Source organism: Cryptomeria japonica, chromosome 6 (genome assembly GCF_030272615.1).
Source record: "Cryptomeria japonica chromosome 6, Sugi_1.0, whole genome shotgun sequence".
Classification (NCBI taxonomy): Eukaryota; Viridiplantae; Streptophyta; class Pinopsida; order Cupressales; family Cupressaceae; genus Cryptomeria; species Cryptomeria japonica.
In genome coordinates this window covers 322,126,534-322,151,371 of record NC_081410.1, presented here as the reverse complement: position 1 = coordinate 322,151,371, position 24,838 = coordinate 322,126,534, and the positions used below count along the sequence as shown (strand labels likewise).

Below are 24,838 nucleotides of genomic sequence, written 5' to 3'. Positions count from 1 at the left end.
ATAGAGGACATTTTGTGATTGTCAATTGGATGAACCAACCAAATATGGTTGAATGTGTCATTTATAAGTAAATAACTAACTTTAAAAAATGATAAGAATTAAAAATCAAGTAAGATAAGTATAAAATAAAGAACAACAAAGCACTTCCATTAGACTAGAAACAATAAAAGATGAAAAGTTTTATTTGTGTGTTCCATATCACATAAGATTGTGTGTTGAATTAATATCATTAGATCTAAGTATATATTTCTATATGGTTTTAAACCCTTAAAAATGACATGAATATTCTTTATTTATCATCAATCTTAAAATTAAATCCACTACCTTTTAATTTAATTATCAATTTTTTAATTATTATCCATTTTACTTCTATTATTTAAATTAATTATACTTGTTTAATTAATTAATCCAAAATATGAATATAAAAATATATTTGGTTTAGTGAGAGTAAATATTAAAACTTGTGATGAGCGAAAAAGAAGGGAAGTGCAAGGAGAAGTAGGTCAAATAAAAAGTCAAAGTCGATTGAATGGAGCATTCGAGAAGAAAGTGGGGAAAGACGGAGGAGGAAGAAAGGAGTAGAATGTAGAATGTACAATGTCGCCTCTGTGTATGGGTTTGCGTGATATGTTGTCATCTTATTCACGGACCAGACGAGAGATATGATGGTATTTCTTTGCTGCTTCAATTTGCTCTTGTGTTTTTTATTTTAATTCTTTATATGTTACTGTTACTGTCAGTTCTCAATATTCTTGTTATAATTCGAAATGTTAAAAGACTGAATTTGGAAAAGCAGGGCATTAAAAAAAACGTAGGATTTGAAGGAACAAAACTGCAGCGAATGAGGCTTTTCTCCTTTAGACACGAGTGCCAAAATTTAGATGTAGCATAATCACAAAAATGAAAAATGTTTCAAAACTGAAACAGATGGAACAAACAAAACTCACAAGGTTTTTTTTTTCTGTTTTGTTAAATTAGGATATACTGGCATCAAATTTGTCAGATGGCGTAATTTATGGTCTCGAGGACAGGAAATGATTAAGATTTTCAAGCGGAATTGCTTGAAACAGCATGCTTGAAGGCATTTGAATGCCAAGGAGTGCCAACGGATGGTTTGAAGAAAGTTTACGCAGATGACGATTCATGAGTTTGCGAGCATTTTTGGATCACAGTGTGATCTATCATCAAGATGAGGTAGGCAGAAAATTGTAGAAAAAAGGTGAAAGCAAGGTCCATGGCTTTCCAAGTGCTTCGGGGAGGAGTTGGGAATGCTGTTGGGAACGTTGTGTTGGCTCCCGTGTCAGAGTTACTTTCAAGGCTTCTGGTGCAGGTGGCTGAGACGGCTTTAGCTGCAAAGGATGTCCTGATTGAGAAAGAGAGTTTTTCTGAACTTGCCAAATACTTGGAGAAGTTTAGGCCCATCTTGAAAGAGCTTAGAGATAAAAATACGAGAGACACACCCCCAATACGAGTTTCAGTTGAATCTTTAGAAAGAGAGCTCAAATTGGCAAAAGAACTGATAAGCACTTGTTCATCCAAAAGTAGGTTCTACTTGCTGATTAATTGTCGAACTTTTGTCAAACAGATTCAGGATATCACAAATGAGATTGGACGATGTCTAAGCCTCATTCCGATTGCAACTCTGGACATATCCATGGATATCAGGGAGAAGACAATTGCTCTACAAAAAGCAATGGTAAATGCTCAGTTCAAGGCAGCAGTCAAAGAAGAAGAAATTATAGATAAAATCAATTCTGGTGTGAAAGAGCATCGGATTGATAGTGATTATGCAAATGAAATGCTCTTGCTAATTGCAAGAGCCGTGGGTGTACCAGTGGATCCAGTCTCTTTAAAACAAGAGCTTGATGAATTCAAGAAAGAGAAAGAAGAGGCACAGCTTCGTAAAAGTCAGGCGGAGGCCATGGAACTTCAGCAGATAATTGCATTTCTAAGTCAGGCTGATGCAGCACAGCCTGCAAATGAGAAGGGAAGCAATTATCAGAGAGAGAAGCATAATGGGAGAAATCAAGCTCTACCTCCTCTGCAATCTTTCTTTTGTCCAATTACACAAGAAATAATGGAAGATCCAGTTGGACTGATTTCTGGTCAGACATTTGAACGCAGTGCAATTGAGGATTGGTTTTCATCAGGAAATAGAACATGTCCAGTAACAAAGACACAGATTTCAACTTTAGATTTGAAGCCCAATATATCTCTTCAAAATTCTATTCGCGAATGGAAAGACAGAAATACGCTTTTCAATATAGCTGCAATTGCTACGAAGCTTCGGAGTGGTTCTGATGATGAAATTGCAACTGCATTATTAGACCTGTACAACTTAAGTGAGGAAAAGCCTGTCCACCGAGACTGGATAAGTGCAGAAGGGCTTGTTCCTGTTCTTGCACAGCTATTGAATTCTGACAAGCGTGACATCAGGAAGAGGACATTTGCAACAATGCGGAGCATTGCAATAAATAACAATGAAAACAAGGTATTCCCTACAGAAATATGAATTGGTTACGTCAAGTTTTAAATTTCTTGACTTTTATTTGTAGTACATCCTTGATTTCACTTCAGTCTTATAATTTGGCTGTTGTCGTGTAGGAGAGAATAGCGGATGCAGGGGCAGTAACTTGTGCAGTACGCTCATTAGCACGAGATATTGAGGAAGGAAAGCAAGCAGTGGCGCTCTTGTTAGAATTATCTAGAAATTCAAAAATTTGTCAACAGATTGGTAGAGTTCAAGGCTGCATTCTGCTACTGGTGACAATGCTTAATAGTGAAGATCCTTGTGCTGTTCAGGATGCTGGGGAGTTGCTGAACATCCTATCAAATGATAATCAGAATGTTGTCCAAATGGCAGAAGCTAATTATTTCAAGCCACTTCTGCAATGCTTGTCCGAAGGTAACTTCTCTTCTTTGTAGACAAGTCTTAATGAAACCTTGAAGAAAGTTCCAGCGGTCTATATCATTATTCTACTATTTTAAATTGTACAGACTAACTTGCAGGAACTGTCAGTTGTTCGTCATGTTTCTGTGGTTTAGGAATGGATCTTGAAAGTTTATCATCCTTGAAACGTCTCTGCGATGCCAGGATGTTCCTGGAGTCACCTGTGGGAACACACTGGCATTTCCAGTGCATTTTAGCCATGGACAACTCCTCTGCAAAAGGAAAAAAAATAACAAATAAAATTCCCTACATAAACCAACTAACCAAACCTATCACTAAACCCCCATTCATGTTCAAACTATGTCACAAAAAGAACAGTCAAATCAAAGTCAAAAAACTATTTCATGAAAACACAAAAGTAGGATCAATATATGAGCTTCTGCTCCAAGTCAAAGGGACTTCTACATAGGAGGGGTAGAGTGGAGCTAGTGGGAGTGGAGTTGCCACTTGTACATTTAGTTCTAACGATCCCAAGGTTGATGTATATGCTTATGGAGGAGGGGCATATCTTGAGACTTCTAATTTCTGACTTTTTGTATTGCAAAGTGATTAGAGATTATGATTTGTTTTTGAATCTATAAACCATATATTCAGTTTGGAAGTTACAAACAACTGTCTCTACATTTTAAATTCTTGTGAATCCCATGTTTTTTGTGTGTTTAAGCTTTTTTATGCAAAACAAATGGAAATCATATGTAATCCTGGAAATCAGGGATTCCTGTTTTTGTTTCTTATTATCCTAGATGGAAGCTATCGCATAAGCAGGTCCACTCCTCACAGCAATTCGTACTATAATACTGGAGTTTGTTCTTTTAACTTTACAGACCAAAAGTTACCATACTATTGGTATTACAAGCATTTTTCCCATATAAGCCGATCCCTTTCTCATTCATCTTCTTCTAAGCTTGCCATCTGACCAAACTGATTGCACACACCATCGTTGTGGACACTAATGGTTGTAAATCTTTGTCCATGATCTGAATTTTTCAGTTGATGTCAAGATCATTGACATTTGAACAACTTAATTTTCTTCACCTGTTGTGCCTTTTCCTTGTGCTCCACCAACCAGGTTTATATACTCTGTGGACATCCTAGGAGTTAGAATCCTTTAGCTTTTAGATTTTAGTGATGACTAAAAATTAAGATTGGCTTTATAATTTATTTTACCTGGATTTTTGTATGAAAAAGAACTATATTGGAAGCATGTATGAACATCTGGTGAATGTTTATGCTTTTTGTGTATATGATTTGTTAAATCTTTTGGTTATATACTGGTCTTAAGAAAGGAAACCTGACTTTCGGACCTTTGGTTGATGCTAATCTTCACTATGTGTCAGAGCTTACATAAAATTGCCACTTTGCAAATATTCTCCCAAGAAAAGCACAGGCTGGTATTCTTAGTAGTCAGAGCTCTTTGTTGTTTGACTTATATAAATGAAAAACAAGTTCTACAGTGAATGTGTCTCAGGCCTTGAATACTATGCTAGCACCCGCCTGCACTCAGTCTAACATGCACATTGCCACTTTGCAAATATTCTCCCAAGAAAAGCACAGGCTGGTATTCTTAGTAGTCAGAGCTCTTTGTTGTTTGACTTCTTTAAATGATAAACAAGTTCTACAGTGAATGTGTCTCAGGCCTTGAATACTATGCTAGCACCCGCCTGCACTCAGTCTAACATGCACATTACTACTTTGTTTTCTGCAATTGTTCTTTGATAGATGCCCTCTGAGTGTCGTGAAGTGTTTTCTTCTTCTTATTGTTAAAATGTTAGCAAGGTTGAAACTATGCTAAGAGAGATGATTTTTCTTTTGATCAGATGGTAAGATGAGACAATTTTATAAGTTGGTGATTTTTTTCCCATCTTTGTATATTCTTTATCCAGGCAATTGCATATTCATTCAATCTGGTAATGCAGTTCTAGAGGAAATTTAATTTGTGGAAGAAACTTTAAACTTCGACTGTTTTGATTCATTTTTCAGCCTTCGAAATGATTAAGATGGAATATCTTTCTATTTTTCAAGGAGTACATGGTTCCTTGTAAAGTGGTTAGGTTGCATAAGTGGGCATTTTCAACAACTGAATCAAGACCAAGGTAACATGGTTCAGGACCACTTTTTGTTTACTCAAGAAAATGAGTTCTTTTCTTTAGGAGCTTTTCTTACAAAATTTAGCTACATTAGTTTGATGAGCTAACTGATTCACAGATACCGTGTCATTCAACACTTGATGGCATAGCCAAGTATCGAATGATGCAACACCTCCTTAAACCTTAGCCACTTTATATTTTAGCAGTGGATCAAGTGGAAGGTTAGGGATTATTACATCAATTTTCCCTAGATTCCCAAGTTTGAAATCAAGTCCTAGTTGAGTTTCCAAGGATGATTTACTTAAGCATTACATTCTCCAAATCATCTGTTTGTCGATGTCACATTCTTGCTATAATTATCATTTAGCCAAGTGCAAGCTACCAGAAGTATATCTTCTATTTACGTTTAATGCAATAATCAACATCTTATAATAAATTCTTACTTTTCTGTTTGATAAACAACGTGTATTTCACCATACCCTAATTAATTTGCAGAGGACCCCTTCTTCCAATTATGACTAACAATCATCATTGATAGCCTTAAGTGAATGCCAGACCAGTCCCTCACATTTGTTCCACACTCTTAACAATGACATCACCATGCAGTTGACCCCCATGGCACACTCAACTCTTTAGTGATGAGTGAATACCTTGCAGTGGGTACTAAGCCATCAGATCATGCAGTTGACCCCCATGGCTCTCTCCCCATTGTAGTAGCGAGTGAATACCTTGCAGTGGATACCAAGCCATCTGTTCATGCATTTATGAACCTCAACTAAGTGTGCAAATAATACACCTCCCCCCGTTGTAGTGATGAGTGAATACCTTGCAGTGGATACCAAGCCATCAGATCATGCGTTTAAGAATCTCAACTAAGTGTGCAAATAATAAATCCAGACATATTCCAGCAAGGAATGTCTACTCCAACTTTTATGGGAAAGGCGTCTCAACGTTGTATCTTAATATTCGAAATTTATTTATGATTTTGTCCTCACATAGAAATGAGGGCATCCCACTTTGAGGTGGCACTGTTGGCCACATGTTGGTTATCTTGTAACGTGTATAAGTTGAAAGAGCATCCAATGTCATCATGATGTGTGAGAGAATCTTATAACATTGTAAAATGGAAGTTGCTTATGACAGATTCTATGATGCGTAAGAGCCTATAAGAGAAGGGTTACATTGGAATCTTGATCAACATTATGATAGTCTATGATGCATATCATAAAGTATTTTTGAATGATTTTGAATATGCTAAAATGGATTGCCCATTTTGAGGGGAAGGCTATGACAACTTATGATAAGCTATGACATGGTGTAAGGCATCTGCTAAATATAGCTTGTTGACCACCTCATGGACTATGGCATTGGAATTTGGGCTAAATATGGCACCAATTTTGTTTCATAGTTTTGGTAGTTTTTCCTATTTATTGGGTGCTTGGTTGGAGCATGCATAGTGTATTTTGTAGGCATTGTTATGTTGCTGAAATTACTCTAATTTTACATGGTGATACTCCTCTAAGGATGTGTCCTTGGTTTTTTTATTGTTAATGATTATTGGTTTCTAATAATACAATTGGTTCATGCTTAATAGTGTGGGGTTTTTTGCGTGTACATCATTGTCATATGGTTGAATGTTTTTGTGTTATTTTTTCTTTGTAACTATAAATTTATTCTACACATTTCTTTTTTATATATTAATCTAGGAAGCGTTTCCACATCTCTTCTTCCTTTCATTTGTGATCAAAGTCTAATCTAATCAACTTGGGTTCTAGGTGTTAGGGACAAGTATTTTTGATTTGATCTTTGTTTGAGTAGGAACTTGTATAGATAATTGTTACAAGAACATGGCAAGTACATCAAGACTAGAAATGGCGAGATTTAATAACACAAACTTTGAGCTTTGGAAGTTCAAGGTGGAGGATTTACTCATAGATTGAGATTTGTTAGCTACAATACTTGGATCCGAAATAGCTAAAATGTCACAAGATGATTGAGATGTATTGGATAGAAAGGCAAGGAACTTCATTGGGCTCTATTTGGGAGATTTGGTGTTATTAAATGTTTCTGAAATAACTATCATCAAGCCTTTGGCAAAAGCTGGGATATTTTACTAGGCAAGTACCTAGTTAATAAACGTTTTTTGCAAAAGAAGTATACTTTGAGGATAAGTGCTAGGTATTTCGTAATTGAGCATTTGAACAAGTTCCATATGATTGTGACCCAATTGCACATAGTTGGAGTGAGGATGGAGGAGGAGGATTGATGCATGACCCTTTTGTGTTCTTTGTCAAATTTGTTGGACAATCTAGTAATGGTTGTTACTGTTAAAGTTGTGAAATACAATCTCACAGAACCCAGTGAACACTTGTATGCAAATAACCTGTCACAACAATGGAAGATTCTCACAAAACACAAAGATTGCTTTGAAAACCTAAAGCAAAGAATGCAATAATAATAATCAGATCGGTAAGATTACAAAGGGATCAATCCTTATAAAAGGAGATCAAAACCTAAAAACATAAACCCTAAAAACAATTAATAATTAATAATGAATTTATTTTTAATATTCCTAACTTTAGTTTCCTAAATTTAGCTTGAGTGAAATAGAGAAAAGGTGACTTAATTATTAAATCAATATGATTTAATTAATTAAGTAAACTAATACCTTTTACTGTAACACCCCCCCTTAAGATGAAGTTAGGGAGAAGCTAAAAAAACAACTAAGGACTAGATGCTAGAAAGCGAAAATGGGTCCCAGCAACAAGGTCTGATGAGGTACCCAAGTACAATGAAATCTCTGTAAAGTGGAGAAAAGGAGAAAACTCCGTGGGCACAAAAATCCTCTCCAAGAAGAGATAAAAGCTCAAGTGAAGGACTAAGAAGCTTCCAAACAAGAATGTTTCAAAAGATAGGAATAAAAGACAAGCATGAAGAATCACTGAAGCATGAAGAAGTTGCAAACTCTGTCGTAGAATGACTGCTATGATGTTGAAATAAGAACCTCCTTTGAAACAAAAGATGATCAAGATCAAGAAGACATGAATTTGCATGAGTGCCCTCAATGACACTACTCGGATCCGAATCAAATGGCAAACATAGGCAAAACATCTGGAACTCGAAGATATGGATGGCATGAGTACCAACTGTCTGAAGAACTGATCAAATGAAAAATGGAAGGTCGCCTCCAGAAATAGGAATGCAAGAGTGTCCATATGGTAAGTACTCCATCTCATCGAAATGCATGAGTAACTAGCCGCTGCATCTGCCTAGTACATAGGAACAAATACTGAATACATAGCTCACTCCAACACGAAACCAAGGAAGCATTAGCACCAACAGTAGGAACCCCCCCATAATGCTGACAAGGGAGAGGTATGACAGGTACACTGAATCTGAAAGCCATAATGTAGTGCATGAAGAAGAACCAAGAACATCTAACCGTGCAAACATGAAAGTACAAGCAAATACAAAGGGTGTGCAAACTAAGGCACTCACGCATGAGAAAGGTATGAAGGCAAAACAAAGGCAAGCGTCAAACCCCATGGCACTTTATATCATAGTGCGAGTACAATAAGGCACAAAACTGATGTGCAAGAGCCTATAATACATGTGCAATATAGAGGCACTTTATCTCAGTGCGTTTACAAAATCATAAGTGCTTACAATGAAAGCTCAGAATGTCAAAAAAAGACATAAGACTAGAAATACATGAAGAACAGCCAAAAACGAGTCATCCCACGCAAACGAGAAGTTTCCATGATGTCATATGTCCAAGTAATTCACCAGTGTGAAAACACAAAAAAATGAATAAAATGTACCTGGAGTAAAATTTGGAAAAAGTGCATGGATGGTTGTAAAGAGCTTTGAAACATCGTCCCAATGTCACTGGAATTGCGAAAAAACGAAGAAACTGGCGAAAAGTTACGAGCTCGGGATTGAAAACACCTCTAACTTCAAATGGCTGTAGAATGCACCAACAACAAAAATAGGTGATGAAACCCTCAAATCTGGAAAGTAGATGAAACAAGCTTTCCAACGATATCTCGTTTGCCAAAAAATGATATCGTATGCCCAAGTTATGGCCAAAAGAAAAAAATCCCTCTTTTAGGGCACAAAGAGGGTCAAAGGGGGCCATGCACAATTGTTTGTACTGCTGATGTCAGCATGACGTGAGCAGAATATTATGAGAATATTCCTGTCTTGCCGAAAAAAAAATCGCCCCCTGAAAATAGTTGTTGGAAACACGTGACGATGTTGGAAAAAATACTACTGGTCGGAAAATCTACAAGCGGTCGAAAGGGTCGGCGGTAACCAGTAAAGGCACCGCTTGCTGGAAAGGAAACAACGGTTGGCGGAGGGTGGGCGGGGCCCGACAAAAGCCGTTGGCCCTACCGTAGGCTGAATGGTTGTAGTAGGGGGTATGCCCCCCCCCCCCCTTTTTACAAGTTTAAAAAAAAAAACTTTTTTGGGCGTTAAAATAAAGTTTCTATCATTGGTTTTTTAATATTTTAAATTTTTTTTTTTCTGGAAAATAAACCAAACTAAAAATAAAAAATACCATTTTTTTTCAAAGTGCATTTAGGCAGCGGTACGACCGAATTTTTTTTTGCCTCAGAGGTCAACGATGCCCAAAGTAGTCAAATTATATATCAAAAATCGTGGAATCGGCCTCTTGAAGCCAACCGTGAGGTCCTTTTGGGCTCAAATTGCCCTGAAAATCAGCCCTTGGATCAGAAAAAAAAAGGCCGGATCTTCAAATCCTCATAGATCTGGCCCCGTGAATAAAAAAATGACAAACAAAGGTCAATCTTGATTATTTCACACGTGCCGGATTTAATGGTGACGTCCAAATCAACCCAGATTGCACAATAGACCTGCTATAGGTAGAATCTCCCAATCTAACGAACAGGAAAGCCTCAGGTCTGAAGCTTTGATACCATGTTAAAGTTGTGAAATACAACCTCACAGAACCCAGTGAACACCTGTATGCAAATAACCTGTCACAACAATGGAAGATTCTCACAAAACACAAAGATTGCTTTGAAAACCTAGAGCAAAAGAAAGCAATAATAATAATCAAATCGGTAAGGATTACAAAGGAATCAATCCTTATAAATGGAGATCAAAACCTAAAAACATAAACCCTAAAAGCAATTAATAATTAATAATGAATTAATTATTAATATTCCTAAGTTTAGCTTCCTAAATTTAGCTTAAGTGAAATAGAGAAAAGGTGACTTAATTAAAATCAATATGATTTAATTAACTAAGTAAACTAATACCTTTTACTCTAACAGTTGCAAGCACTATAAAGAAATTGGTGCTTGATGAGGTCATGGCTGGTTTACTCTTCGAAGAGATGAGACATAAATCTTTTAAATCTACTAAGGAGGCCTTGGCTGTTCATGGAAGATGAAAGGAGAAAGGCAAGAAGGACAAGAAAAAGGAAATAGGTAGATCCAAATCTTGTGGGAGATGTAAATCAACTGGAATCCAAGGCAAAGTGTTGTAAGTTGTAACTATAGAAAAACCAAGGAACAAAGTGAAAGATAGAGAAAAAGAACAAGATTTATGATGAATTCGATAAATCATTTTACGAGTATGGAGGAGCCTTTGTTGCGGCCTTGGCAACCCATGCATGTGGGAGTGCATGGACGATAGATTTTGGAGCTTCTTCCACATGAATTCCCACTAGGAGTGGTGTTTAGTGTATGTGAAATATGATGGTGGGAGGGTGCACCTTAGTTACAACTCTTATTTCAATATTGTTGGTCATGGTGAATTTTGATTCAATTCCTTAATGGTAGAGTGAAAGAGATCAATGAAATTTTGTGCATTCTACATTTGGCACAAAACCTTTTATTAGTGAGTAAAGTTCATGATGCCTATGTGCAAATAGTCTTCAGTAGTGAAGGGTGTAAGATGGTTTGAGGAGTTATGGTGCTCACTAAGGGTATTTGTATTGGCACTTTGTTTTAGCTTGATGCAACCACCATATAGTGCAATAGTTCTTTAGTTACTACATTAAAGAGATTTGTAAAATCTTCACCTTTGTTATTGGAACCAATAGCAAAGAGGACTGTTGCATCTACTCTTGATGGTTGTGCTTTCTAGGTACCTGAGCACAGTTTCACCATAAAGAGTAAGTTACTGAGTGAGAAGACTAGGCTATGCATAACACTAGAAAATGGGCCAGTTAGATGAGAGGAGTCTTTGGACCTTAAAAAACAAAAATCTTTTTGAGGGGTTGATAAATTGTACTCTCGAGTTTGATCTCTACAAACATTGTATATATAGAAAACAAAGTCGTGTTCAATTTTATTCCAATTTCTATAAATCTTCTAGGTGTTGGAATCGATTCATTCTAATGTATTTAGTCCTATTAATATTCCTTCGTTATCTTAATCCTTGTATTATTTATCGTTCATTGATGAATATTCTAGAAGGGTATGGGTATATTTTCTTAGAAGTAAATGTAAGGTCTTTAGTGGGTTTTGGGAGTTAAGGTTCTTTTGGAAATAAAAAATGGTAGAATGATTAAGATTTTGAGGATTGAAGATGGTGGTGAGTTTTGTTTTGTAGAGTTTGACATATTTTATAAGAAGAATGACATGGAGAGACATAAGACAACTCCATACACCCCTTAGTAGAATGGAATTGTAGAGTGAATGAATAGGACATTGATGGAGAGGGTTAGGAGTATGCTTAGTGGAGCTAGCTTGGATTGGAAGTTTTGGGCAAAAGTAGTTGTTATGACATATTACCTAATTAATAGGCCTCTTACATTGCTTGTGGATAAAACTCATATGGAGGTGTGGATGGGTAAAAAGCCCTCACTTCAACATCATTGTGTATTTGGTTGTGAGGTAAATGCCAATATGCTTAGGGAGAAGTGGTCAAAGTTGGGTAATGAAATCTTCATCAGTATGGTGTTAGCCTAAAAGGTTACAAGCTTTGGGATCGAATGGCCAATGGCCAAGAGAGTATTGTATAGTTGTAGTGTGATAATCAAAGAGATTAGGCCTTCTACAATTATGTAGCCAAAAGAGGATGAGAAATCAATTCTTTAACTACAACCAAAGGCTGATGAGGTTGAACTAGAAGCTTGTGAAGGACAAGATGAGGATGAGAGCTTAGAGAGTTCAGAAGAGGAATTGGAACCTCCACTGCAACTTTTGATGAGGTCCACTTGACAAGGAAGGCAAATAGATAGGTATAGTTTACTTGATTATAGATGCCTATTTTCTATGATTACTAACATTGATTAGCTTAGAATTGTGATGGAGGCAATGGAGATAGACAATTCTGAGTCTTGGAGATTGGCCATGGATGAGGATATGGCTACATTGAAAAAGAACAATACATGGGATTTGGTACATTTGTTTCATGGATGAAAAACCGTTGGTTGCAATAGATTTCCAAGAAGCAATTGGTTTAGATGGTAAAGTTGAAAAGGAGAAGGCAAGGTTGGTTGTGAAAAGATATTTTCAAGTTGAGGGGATGGGCTTTGATGAAATCTTTTCTCCAGTTGCTAAGCTAACATCTATGAGGTTCTTATCATCTATTGCACCAACTTTTGATTTAGAGATAGAATAGATAGATATTAAAACAACATTCCTACATGGTAACTTAGAGAAAATTTATATGACCTAGTTAGAGCACTACATTGAAAATGGTAAGGGGTCATTGGTTTGTAGATTAAAAAAGTTTCTATAGCCTCAAACAACCTCTACAACGTGGTGCTAGGAATTTGATTCTTGTTTTGGGTATGAGAGTTTTGAGATGCAAATCATATCATTGTGATTATTATAAAGACAATGATCATTTCCTTGTTATCACTCTATATGTAGATGATATGTTTTTTCCTAAAAGTAAGGCCATGATTAGGGATTTGAATCTAAGCTTTCAACATAGTTTGATATGAAAGACTTGGAGGTTGCTAAATACATCTTAGGAATGGAAATTATAAGAGAGAGAGTGAATAGAAAGTTTTTGTTGGGCTAGATTAAGTATGCAAACTATTATTTGCAGCATTTTATCATGGCAAATAGTAGATCAATGAGTGCTCTCTTTTATGGGGTAACTAAACTTTCAATTGAGTAGTGTTATACAATACCTATAGATATAGAGGATATGACTCTTGTTCCTTATGCTACTATAGTTGATAGTTTGAAGTATGCTATGGTCTATACGAGACTAGATATTGCCCAGGCATTGGGATTCTTGAACCGTTTATGGTTAATCCTGGACATGAGCATTGGGATGTAGTCAAGAGGGGTTTTCAAGTACTTTTGAGTGCTCCACTAGTTATCATGGTGATATTTTAGAGGACCGATACTTAGTGAATATTCATGGATTTGCGGATTTTGATTGGGTAGATGATTTCAACAACAAATCATCGACAAGTGGACATGTTTTTGATTTCTTTGGTGGAGCAATTAGTTGAATTAGCAAGCAATAGGATATGGCCAATTTGCCCATTATTGAGGTTAAGTATATGGAAGCTACTTAGGCTTGTAAAGGAGGCCATTTGGCTTCAAAGATTGTGTTTAGATGTTGAATTGAGTTAGAGGGCTATTACAATAGAGTTCCATTTGTTTGGCTTAGAACTTGACCTTTCACATGAGGATGAAGTGTATTGATGTCTAGTACCATCTTGTTCAAGACATGGTAGAGGGTGGAAAGGTGATGTTAGAAGGTTGATACTTTGACAAATGTTGTAGATGCATTGATGAAGCCAGTGAACATAAATAAGTTATGGTGGTTTAGTGAGTTTATGGGCCTCTTGGCCCTTGGCAATTAGATGACAATGTTGGAGTTTCCCTTTTGCTTTTGCACAGTATCTGTTGAAGTGTTTTTTATGCACTTCATACACAGAATGAAATACCAAGTATTTCATCCTCTCTTGAACAAAATCTCCTCAAATGCTGAACTAAGTGATCACTTGAGGTGACTCCAAGGTTTCAATAGTCAGGTCTTGACTTATACGTGGATAGACTAAGTGATTGTGATGTGATTTTGTTGGAATCACAAGGGGGACATACATTGAACTTGAACTTTGCTGAATACGGCTGAATTGTGAAAATTTACTTGACTTGGAAACAAAAGGCAAAAGAGGTAGGGTTTAGGGAGTCTAAGCTAATTCCTAGAATGTAAGAGACTATGAATGACTTAGTGAAATTCTACTAGGCTTTGCTTTGCCATGCAAGAAACAATTCCACAAAACTAGTGTGATCATCTAAGGTAATCTTATGATGTTCAAATCACCACCAACAACATAGACACCATCAATGGGCAAGTAGCAATCGAAGTTGAGCTTGTATAAAGAGTTCATTTGACCACGCAAGGTATTTAGCAATTGGCGAAATACAAGTAGTATGAACATGCGAATTTCACCATTAATCATCCACAATAGCTTCCATCCATCTAATCAACATGAAAATAAATGAGAAGTAGAGGCCATGCTAATGTTGAATCAACACATGAAATTCACCATATCTTCAATGAAAATAATATGCTTCTTACAACGAAGTCTTGGCAACAATTTCCTTTTCTCCTACTATATTCTAGCTATCTAACTATTGTTTTCTACTGAACCATTAACCTTTACAAATGAGGAAGTGGAGCCTTATATAGTGCTCTCAATACAATTGAATGGCTAGGATCAAATCTACATCAATGGCCAAGATTGAAAGATAAAAACCCTAAGTTACCGGATTCTCCTGGGCAGTCTTGGAATCGGATTCGGGTTCGATTCTAGTCTTGGTTCGACCCTGGTCCTCCGTGGTTTCCCCTCGGGTTCCACCCAGGCGACTGGGTCCTCAGTGGGTCTTGAGTAGGATCCACAGAGGACCCAAATGCCTGGGTGGAACTCGAGGGGAATCCACAGAGGACCAGGGCTAACCAAGGCCCGTGGGTTCCCAAAAATGAGCCCCACGAGTCATAAAGTGGCAAGTTTTAATAAAAACACTTTTAAAATATTTTTTCTCCAATAAACCCTAATTTCTCCCCTTATGATGCATTTCATGCATTTAAACAATCATTCAACTCATTTTTTTTGCATCTTTCAAGTTTTTTTTTCTATAGCCAGGTTTTGAAGTTTTTGCATTTTTCGTCCAAGGTGAAGGCTACAAAGGTGTGAGACATGCATCAAAGGCGTATGAATCATTGGAGAAGGAAGATTTAGTCATAAAAGGTGAGAGAATCTGATTTTTTTTCAAGTCTTTTTCAATTTTTTTAAATTTTTTTTAAAGTTTTTAAATTTTTTTTAAAATAAGTCTTACATATTTTTTTACACTTTATATGCATAGTATGGGGTTATAATGCCAATTTATTTTCAAATTTTTTCAATAATGTTGTGTTTTGTCTTTTTATTTTAGGTGCATTATTCATATAATCATACATAATGGTTGGAACTAGAAGTGTAAGTGCAAGCTCTAGTTCAGTTGCCCAAGTCCAAACTCAAAATAAATCCTTTAAAATTGATCCAGATTCACCACTTTGGCATTATAAAACGATGATCAAGCAATTTTTTAGTGGTGGGAGTTTTCTTTGGCGGTGTAACCATTGTGGCATTGAGTATCAACTATAAAAAATAAAATCTATAAAAAATAAAAACTATAAAAAATACTTGTGAAGGTGCGAGAGGCCTCGAGTTCCATGGTCATCAACGGATTGTGGAGTGTATGGAAGCAGTCCAACACAGAAAGAGCTCTAAAAGTAAGAGCATTGATCCTTGATGAGAAATGGCGAGATAATGTGGAATATGTTTTGATATTCATCGAGCCCATTGTAATATCCCTTAAAATTTTTCACAATTTATTAATACATATATCAAACTTGTTTATTACCAATAGAGCATATGCATCAATATCTAGTTAATACGTTGGTTTTGGAGAGTCACGTTCCAAGGGAGGAGACATGTCCTTGAAGGGACGTGGCAGGTCAAAGATTTTAAATACCATTGACCCCCCCCCTCCAACAACACACACATGGGAGATAAGGAAAAGAGAATAGGGAAAGGAGTGAAAAGAAAGGTGAGACTTTCACCAGCAACCATCACACTTGGCACAGTAAGTCTAAATCTGTGACAATACGTAGGGAACTGTTTTATATTTATTTAATGGTTAAAATCAAAGAAACTGGACTCGGACTCGGCTCGGACTCGACAAGGCCGACTCGGACTCGGACTCGGACTCAAGACTTGGAGTCAGACTCGACAAAGTGAAAAACTCAAGAAATTTAGAGATTTTTAAAGATTTAAAACTTGTTTCATGCACCCTTTATTAAATACACCTTAAAGACACAATAACATCATCAAACTCGACTCATTTGATTACATACACAAGTATACATCAATCACATAAGCATAAACGCAAATTGTAGCTGAAGGAAATAACAAACATAGATATATAAATATTGTCAAATGTATACAATATTACAAAACTCATGGAATAGAAAATCCATGTCATCATATGATCATCATCAAAATGTTCCATACAAATACCAAAGGTAAATACAACCACAAGCCTATGGGTCAGAGGAGTCTGCATCCCTCGGCCTCGGCCCCTTGTGAAGGCGACTAAGGTAGGTCTTGGATGATTTGACAGCCATAGCCTCTCCCCGTGACACCATGCCAACCTCACCAACATCAATAATATCCGTGTCACTATCTGCCTCTGGCTCTCCTGTCTCTGCTCGTGCTCTTTGCTCCTCTGCCATGGCTACAGCCTCAGCCTCTATATCTACCTAGTCGACCCAATCAGTGGACAATAAAGCAAAAAAAAAAAACAACGTAAAAAAACTTCTAAAAATGTGTTTTTTGAATGCCTTTTTTCATGCCCAACGCCGACCGAGTTTGCACGACAGGACTTGCGAGTTTGGGCAATTTTGGGGCAAAATCACCGAGCTGGGCAAGTTTGCCCCCTAGTCCGAGTTCGAGTCCGAGTTTGCTGAACTCCTGGGGGGTGACTCGGACTCGGACTCGCCGAGTTTGGGCAATTCCAGGCGATTTCCATTTCTCTGGTTAAAATACAAATTAATGATAATAGGGGTTGTTCGCAGCCTAATACAACTGTTAAAAAATAATATACTGTTAACACACATGATGCTGTTAATAAAACAAAATACCGTTAACGCAACATGAGGCTGTTAATATAATAAAATAAAATAAAATAAAATACCGTTAACACAACATGAGGCTATTAATATAATAAACTACTGCTAATACAATAAGTATTATGAATACAATTTAATAGGGTTAATACAATTTGATATTGTTAATACAATGGATAATAATAATACAATTTAATATTATTGACCCAGCATAGAGGATACAAGTGCTGCGATTTAGTGTGGATGAATTAAAAAAATATAACGACACACACATATATATATATATATATATATTCATGCACTTAAATTATTCATGTTCTTCTAATGTTCATATATTTATAACTTATTCCCTTTGCATTCATGTACTTTATATTTTGTAACATATTTTATGTATATTCATAATGAGAATAATGCTTGAGGATCGTGATGTATAATTTGTATGTTTTATCATTGTTTGCAATTGTAATAGAAAGAAGGGACACAATAGGGGGAATGGTGGGAGATTCCTCACTAGGCACAATGCCTCGTAAATATGGTCAAGGACCATTGGTTAAGGACCATGGGGCCACCTCATGATGATGGTTAAGGACCACATGAGGCCAAGGAGGATAAGGTCCTAACCTTGGGCCTAGGGTTGAGGGTCAAAGGCACCCTATTGTAGCTTCCCTAGTATCTCAACATGGATCAATTGTTGAAGTGAATCGATCATAAGAGGGGAGAGGTTGATATGATGGAGGAGAACGGTGTAAAGCCCTCACTAGGTACGCCACCTCATGATGATGGTTGAGGACCATCGGTTAAGGACCACATGAGGCCACAAAGGATAAGGTCTTGCTGTTGGGTCTAGGGTAGAGGATACTTGGGGCACCTCATCATGTCTTCCAACTCAGCCCTTGTCATGGTTGAAGTTTCCATGTAATTGTGGATATTGGTTTATACATATCCTAACCCTAGAATTGGATATATTTCATGAGTTATATCTACATTGTTGTCTAATCTCATTGCAAGTTTCGAGAAAATAGGCTTATCTCATCCTATTCTTAAATGAAGATTATATCCCTAACTATGTTTGCCCTTGTTTCATTCTAGATTTGTGATTTTTGGGCAAAATCTAGGGCATTAAAGAAAAAGGGACATTACAAATGGTATCAAAGCACGATCCTGCCATCTTGTAGGGTAAAAGATGAAACAATGAATCATTCTAGTTAATAAGAGGGAATCTAAGAATATGTGTATAGTGTGTATACTTTATGTACTAAGTTATCGGTTCGGGTTCGGATTTGGGTGTAGATTCGTGGATTTGGCAAAAAAAAAAATTCTCGGGTACGGGTTCGTTCGTACACATATATATATATGTTCAAACATCAAATTATAAAATATAAATATGTAATTATTAATTTATATACAATCCATACAAAAATAAAATATACAATGTGACTTTCCATACATAAATGATAAATGATAAATCCATAATTGCCAATGCCAATAAATATTCATATATTGCAAATGTAATCAGTAATAAGTTAATAACTAAAGTCTAATATCATATTCATAATTTGCAAAAAAGATAATATTCAAGTTTCAAGTTTCAACTGATTCAAGTTTCAAAATGTGAAAATGTCATGACACGATAAAAATTCAAATTACAAGGCATCTATGGGGTTTAAACTCCATATTCATCTTCATCTAAAGCATCCAACCGAAGCCCAAGGTCATCAAGTGGTTCAAATTCAACATCAATTGAACCACTATTGAATGGAATGCCACTCCCACTAGCCATGTCTCTTTCAAGTTCCATAGCTGCCTCGTCTATAGAGACTTGGGCAAGCTGTGCAACTGTAGCATCTAAATCAGCACACTCAGGGGCTAGATCCCAATTCTTTGTTGCACCCACACTATATTCAAGGTCCTTATGTGACAACAAACGAAGGTTGGAGTGTACGTAGACCAAATCCTTAGCTCTCTTTGCACCCAAACGATTACGTTTGACTGAGTGGATGAAGGAGTATGTACTCCAATTTTGCTTAGCTGAAGAAGAACTTGCAACCTGTTTTAAATAAAAGTTAAAACATAATTAGAAATTTATAAATTATAAAATAAAAATATGATAGCATCAAATGGAATTGGAAAACTATAAAAATAAAAAATAAAAAAGATGCATACTTGGGAGAGAAGTTTAATTGCAAGAGGCTGCAAGTAAACGGAGCCTTGACCATGTAGATACCACCACTCATCAGCATCCATCCCATATCTAGCATTGAGAGCTACAACATCATGATTTTTTGTGGATACAAACTGGCCAAACTCCCTCATGACAACATTTCTTGTCTCCTCATCTTCATATATCTTTTTAAAGGCAGCCCTATAGCCAGAAGCAACCTTTGCATCTCTATATGGTGGCACCCTACTTGGTGTTGCAAGCATCTTTGCACTATAAAATTTTGGCATCAAAGCAAATGCTAAGAGATGTAAGGGGGTGGTCATCTTGTTCCAACGATCAACAATAATATTCTGCACAACTTTGAAAAAATGTTTTCGTTGGGTCATTTACTTTTCTTTTTATTACTTCTCTTATTTTCTCCACTATGCAATCCATGCCATCATAAATCTCACCCAAACATGGGTGATCAGTATCAGCATACCTAATCATGCTCATGATGGGCTCAGTGAAATTCAAAACATATTCCACATTATCCCACCATTTCTCATCAAGGATCAATGCTCTTACTTTTAGAGCTCTTTCTGTTTGGGCCTGCTTCCATACACTCCACAATCCATTGATGACCATAGAACTCAAGGCCTCTCGCACCTTCACAAGTCGTCTTAAGACGAGCGTGTGAGATGCAAATCGTGTTTCGGCAACCTAACATGACAAAAAAATACACAACATATATCAATTATAAAAAATAAAAACTAAAAGATTAAAAAATAAAATTTAAATTAGTAATTACCTTCAACAACTCCAACTTGGAGAAGGTCCTAAAAATGGCTTGTGACATATGATGATTAGTCACAAACATTTGAATCTCCTCGCCCTCCGCGTACAGTTTTTTCACCCAATCAATTTGTGTGCCAATCTTTTGCATGACTAAATTGAGTGAGTGGATAGCACACAGTGTCCAAAAGATGTGACCATATGTAGCCTCCACTATAGTCCCTGCTGCCCTACTATTTTTAGCATTGTTCGTTATGACTTGGACAACATTTTCAGGCCCCACCATTTCAATGCATTCTATGAGGATATTGGCAATGAAACTTGCATCTTTCACTTGCCCCTCACAATCCACCGCTTTAAAAAACATTGCCCTTTTAGGGCACACTGCTATAACATTGATCAATGGCCTTTTTTTACAATCTTTCCATCCATCAGAAACGATGGTCAAACCTGTTTCCGGCCATGCATCTTTGATGACTTTCAACTGTGACTCTACAAATGCTTTCTCCTTTGCCAATAAGGTGGTTCTCACCTTTTCATACCCTGGACAAACATAATCAGAAGGTGTGTTGCAAAGGGTATGTACCATGTCCAGAAAGTAAGGTGATCTAACAAGGTTGAAAGGAAGCCCATTGCCATAAAAGAAACGCCCAATGCTTTGATCTGCAATCTCTCTCATTTCGTTTTTGAAGGCATCATCCAATGGGCCTCTTTTCCGTGAGGCCACAACATGTTGATTCTCTCGTGGAGCAATTGGTGGTTTTGCCATGAAAGGATGTGAACCAGTTGGTCTTGTGGAGACAATACTACTAGAAGGCCTCGTAGTCTTCGAGCTTGACTGGACGAGGATGATCAGTCTTTGCTTTGCCACTTCTCCTATCAGCTTCCTCTTCTTCTCTAATATATTCCAAAACTAGACCTTTTGACAGCCCCTTGCCATCCGATCCCTTGCAAAATTTTATTCCACGCCCGGGGATGAAACAAAGGTGGCCTTTCACTCGATAGTATGAGCTGGTATACTCAATGCCACAATGGTTACACTACCAAACAAAACCCCCATCACTAGACACTTGCTTGATCATTGTTGTATAATGCCAAAGTGGTGAATCTTGATCAATTCTAAAGGGGTTATTTTGAGTTCAAACATGGGCAACTGAACTAGAGCTTGCACTTGCACTTCCAGTTCCAACCATTATGTATGATTATATGAATAATGCACCTAAAATAAAAAGAGAAAACACAACATTATTGAAAAAAAATTGATAAAATTTCAGCATTATAACCCCATACTATGCATACAGAGTGTAAAAAAATATACAAGACTTCTTTAAAAAAAATTAAAAAAACTTTAAAAAAAATAAAAAAATATGAAAAAAACTTCAAAACTTGAAAAAAATTCAAATTCACTCACCTTTGATAGCTAAATCTTCTTTCTCTAGTGATTCCTACACCTTTGATACGTGTCTCACACCTTCGAAGAAAAATGCAAAAACTAAGAAACCTGGCTGTAGAGAATTTTTTTTCAAAAAATGCAAATGGAATGAGTTGAATGAATGTTTTGATGCCTGGAATGCATCATAAAGGGGTGAATTAGGGTTTACGTGTTTAAAAACTATTAAAAAAAGTGTTTTTTAATTGTTTTTTTTTTGTTTTATGACCCGTGGGCCCCATTTTTGGGAACCCACTAGCCTGGGTTCAACCTGGGTTCCACTCGGGTCTTGCCCAGGTGGTTGGGTTCCCTGTAGGTCCTGCGACCCACAGGGAACCCAACCACCTGGGCAGGACCCAGGTGGAACCCAGGTCGACTCTGCAGGATCCACAGGGAACCCAACCACCTGGGAGGACCCAGGTGGAATCCAGGTCGACCCACATGGAACCCAGCCACCTGGGCAGGACCCGGGTGGGAACCCAGGTCGACCCACATGGAACCCAGCCCCCTAGAACCCAGGTCGAACCTGAGGTACCAGAATCGGGCATGAACCAGGACCCAGACCCAGGCCAAAAAGGGAAGAACTGGTAGCTTAGTTTATGTATGCTCCATGTCTTCATACATTCATGTTTATACTCCGTGTTTTCAAGTGTATGCTCCGAGTTTGACTCTATGTTTTTTAGTCAATCTAGAATATGTGAATAACAAGAAGAAATCAAAGAGGATATGAATTTACCTAGAGAACATTGCATTTGAGGTCATAGAATGTGTCATATTTCTAATCCTCATGCATAAGTTCTTGCCTTAACGTAAGAGATATCTATGATGAGAGAAATCTTGTCTTAAGTTAAACTTCGCTAAGTTTCTATTATCAAATCATAATTCGCATTCAAAATAAAGGAGTTCAGATACTTGTCCATTCTAATTTGGAGTTGCTTGAGGACAAACAATCTTGACTGGGAGGGATTGTAATATCCCTTATATTATATTCATTCATATATATTTGTATCATTTCTGTACATTATTATTATTAAAAAGATTATTATTATTCCTAAATTGATATTAAAGAATTATCCACAAATTATTAATAATAATATGGTATTATTAATATGTGCATTACATATTATTATTAATAGAATTATTCACAATTTATTATTACATATATCAAACTTGTTTATTACCAATAGAGCATATGCATCGATATCTAGTTAATACGTTGGTTTTGGAGAGTCACGTTCCAAGGGAGGAGACATGTCCTCCTTGAAGGGACGTGGCAGGTCAAAGGTTTTAAATACCATTGACCCCCCCCTCCAGCAACACACACACAGGAGATAAGGAAAAGGAGAGAAAAGAAAGGTGAGACTTTCACCAGCAACCATCACACTTGGCATAGTAAGTCTAAATCTGTGATAATACATAGGGAACTGTTTTATATTTATTTACTGGTTAAAATACAGATTAATGATAATAGGGACTGTTCACAGCCTAATACAACTGTTAATAAATAATATACTGTTAACACACATGATGCTGTTAATAAAATGAAATACCGTTAACACAACATGAGGCTGTTAATATAATAAAATACTGCTAATACAATTAGTATTATGAATACAATTTAATAGGGTTAATACAATTTGATATTGTTAATACAATGGATGCTAATAATACAATTTAATATTATTGACCCAGCATGGAGGATACAAGTGCTGTGATTTAGTATGGATGAATTAAAATATATAATATTCTTGCACTTAAACTATTTATGTTCTTCTAATGTTCATATATTTATAACTTATTCCCTTTGCATTCATGTACTTTATATTTTGTAACATATTTTATGTATATTCATAATGAGAATAATGCTTGAGGATCGTGATGTATAATTTGTATGTTTTATCATTGTTTGCAATTGTAATAGAAAGAAGGGATGCAATAGGGGGAATGGTGGGAGATTCCTCACTAGGCACAATGCCTCGTAAATATAGTCAAGGACCATTGGTTAAGGACCATGGGGCCACCTCATGATGATGATTAAGGACCACATGAGGCCAAGGAGGTTAAGGTCCTAACCTTGGGCCTAGGGTTGAGGGTCAAAGGCACCCTATTGTAGCTTCCCTAGTATCTCAACATGGATCAATTGTTGAAGTGAATTGATCATAAGAGGTGAGAGGTTGATATGACGGAGGAGAACATTGTAAAGCCCTCACTAGGTATGCCGCCTCATGATGATGGTTGAGGACCATCGGTGAAGGACCACATGAGGCCACAGAGGATAAGGTCTTGTTGTTGGGCCTAGGGTAGAGGATACTTGGGGCACCTCATCATGTCTTCCAACTCAGCCCTTGTTATGGCTGAGTTTCCATGTAATTGTGGATATTGGTTTATACATATCCTAACCCTAGAATTGGATGTATTTCATGAGTTATATCTACATTGTTGTCTAATCTCATTGCAAGTTTCGAGAAAATAGGCTTATCTCATCTTATTCTTAAATAAAGATTATATCCCTAACTATGTTTGCCCTTGTTTCATTCTAGATTTGTGATTTTTGGGCAAAATCTAGGGCATTTATAAAAAGGGACATTACACCCATCATGAGCATGTTTAGGTATGCTGATACTGATCGCCCATGTTTGGGTGAAATTTATGAGGCCATGGATTGCATGGTGGAGAAAATAAGAGAAATAAATACAAAGAAAAGTAAATGACTCAATGGAAACATTTTTCAAAGTTGTGCAAAAAATTGTTGTTGACCATGGGAACAAGATGACCACCCCCTTACATCTCTTAGTATTTGCCTTGACGCCAAAATTTTATAGAGCAGAGACGCTTGCACAAGGAGGTGACACCATATAGAGATGCAAAGGTTGCTTCTAGCTATAGGGCTGCCTTTAAAAATATATATCAAGATGAGGAGACAAGAAATGTTGTCTTGAGGGAGTTTGGCCAATTTGTATCCACAAAAAATCATGATGTTGTAGCTCTTCATGCTAGATATGGGATGAATGCTGATGAGTGGTGGTATGTACATGGTCAAGGGTCCACTTGCAGCCTCTGCAATTAAACTTCTCTCCCAAGTATGTACCTTTTTTTATTTTTTATTTTTATAGTTTTCCAATTCCATTTGATGCTATCATATTTTTATTTTATAATTTATAAATTTCTAATTATGTTTTAACTTTTAACAAGTTGCAAGTTCTTCTTTAGTTGAGCAGAATTGGAGTTCATACTCCTTCATCCACTCAGTCCAACGTAATCGTTTGGGTGCAAAGAAAGCTGAGGATTTGTCTAGACTTTTAAGCCTGTTGTGACCATTT

At 36.7% G+C, this 24,838-nt stretch overlaps 1 protein-coding gene across 1 annotated transcript in view; it reads left to right on the top strand.

Moving 5' to 3' along the window:
* The first annotated feature begins 491 nt into the window (after nucleotides 1-491).
* The window catches only part of LOC131044038 (U-box domain-containing protein 44), a 58,970-nt gene continuing 34,623 nt past the window's right edge, over nucleotides 492-24,838 (top strand). Inside the window, exons 1-3 of the mRNA XM_057977305.2 lie at nucleotides 492-668; nucleotides 979-2,491; nucleotides 2,605-2,905. Coding sequence (XP_057833288.1) covers nucleotides 1,235-2,491; nucleotides 2,605-2,905 — 1,558 coding nt within the window. The 5' untranslated portion in view covers nucleotides 492-668; nucleotides 979-1,234. The remainder of the gene's footprint in view (nucleotides 669-978; nucleotides 2,492-2,604; nucleotides 2,906-24,838) is intronic.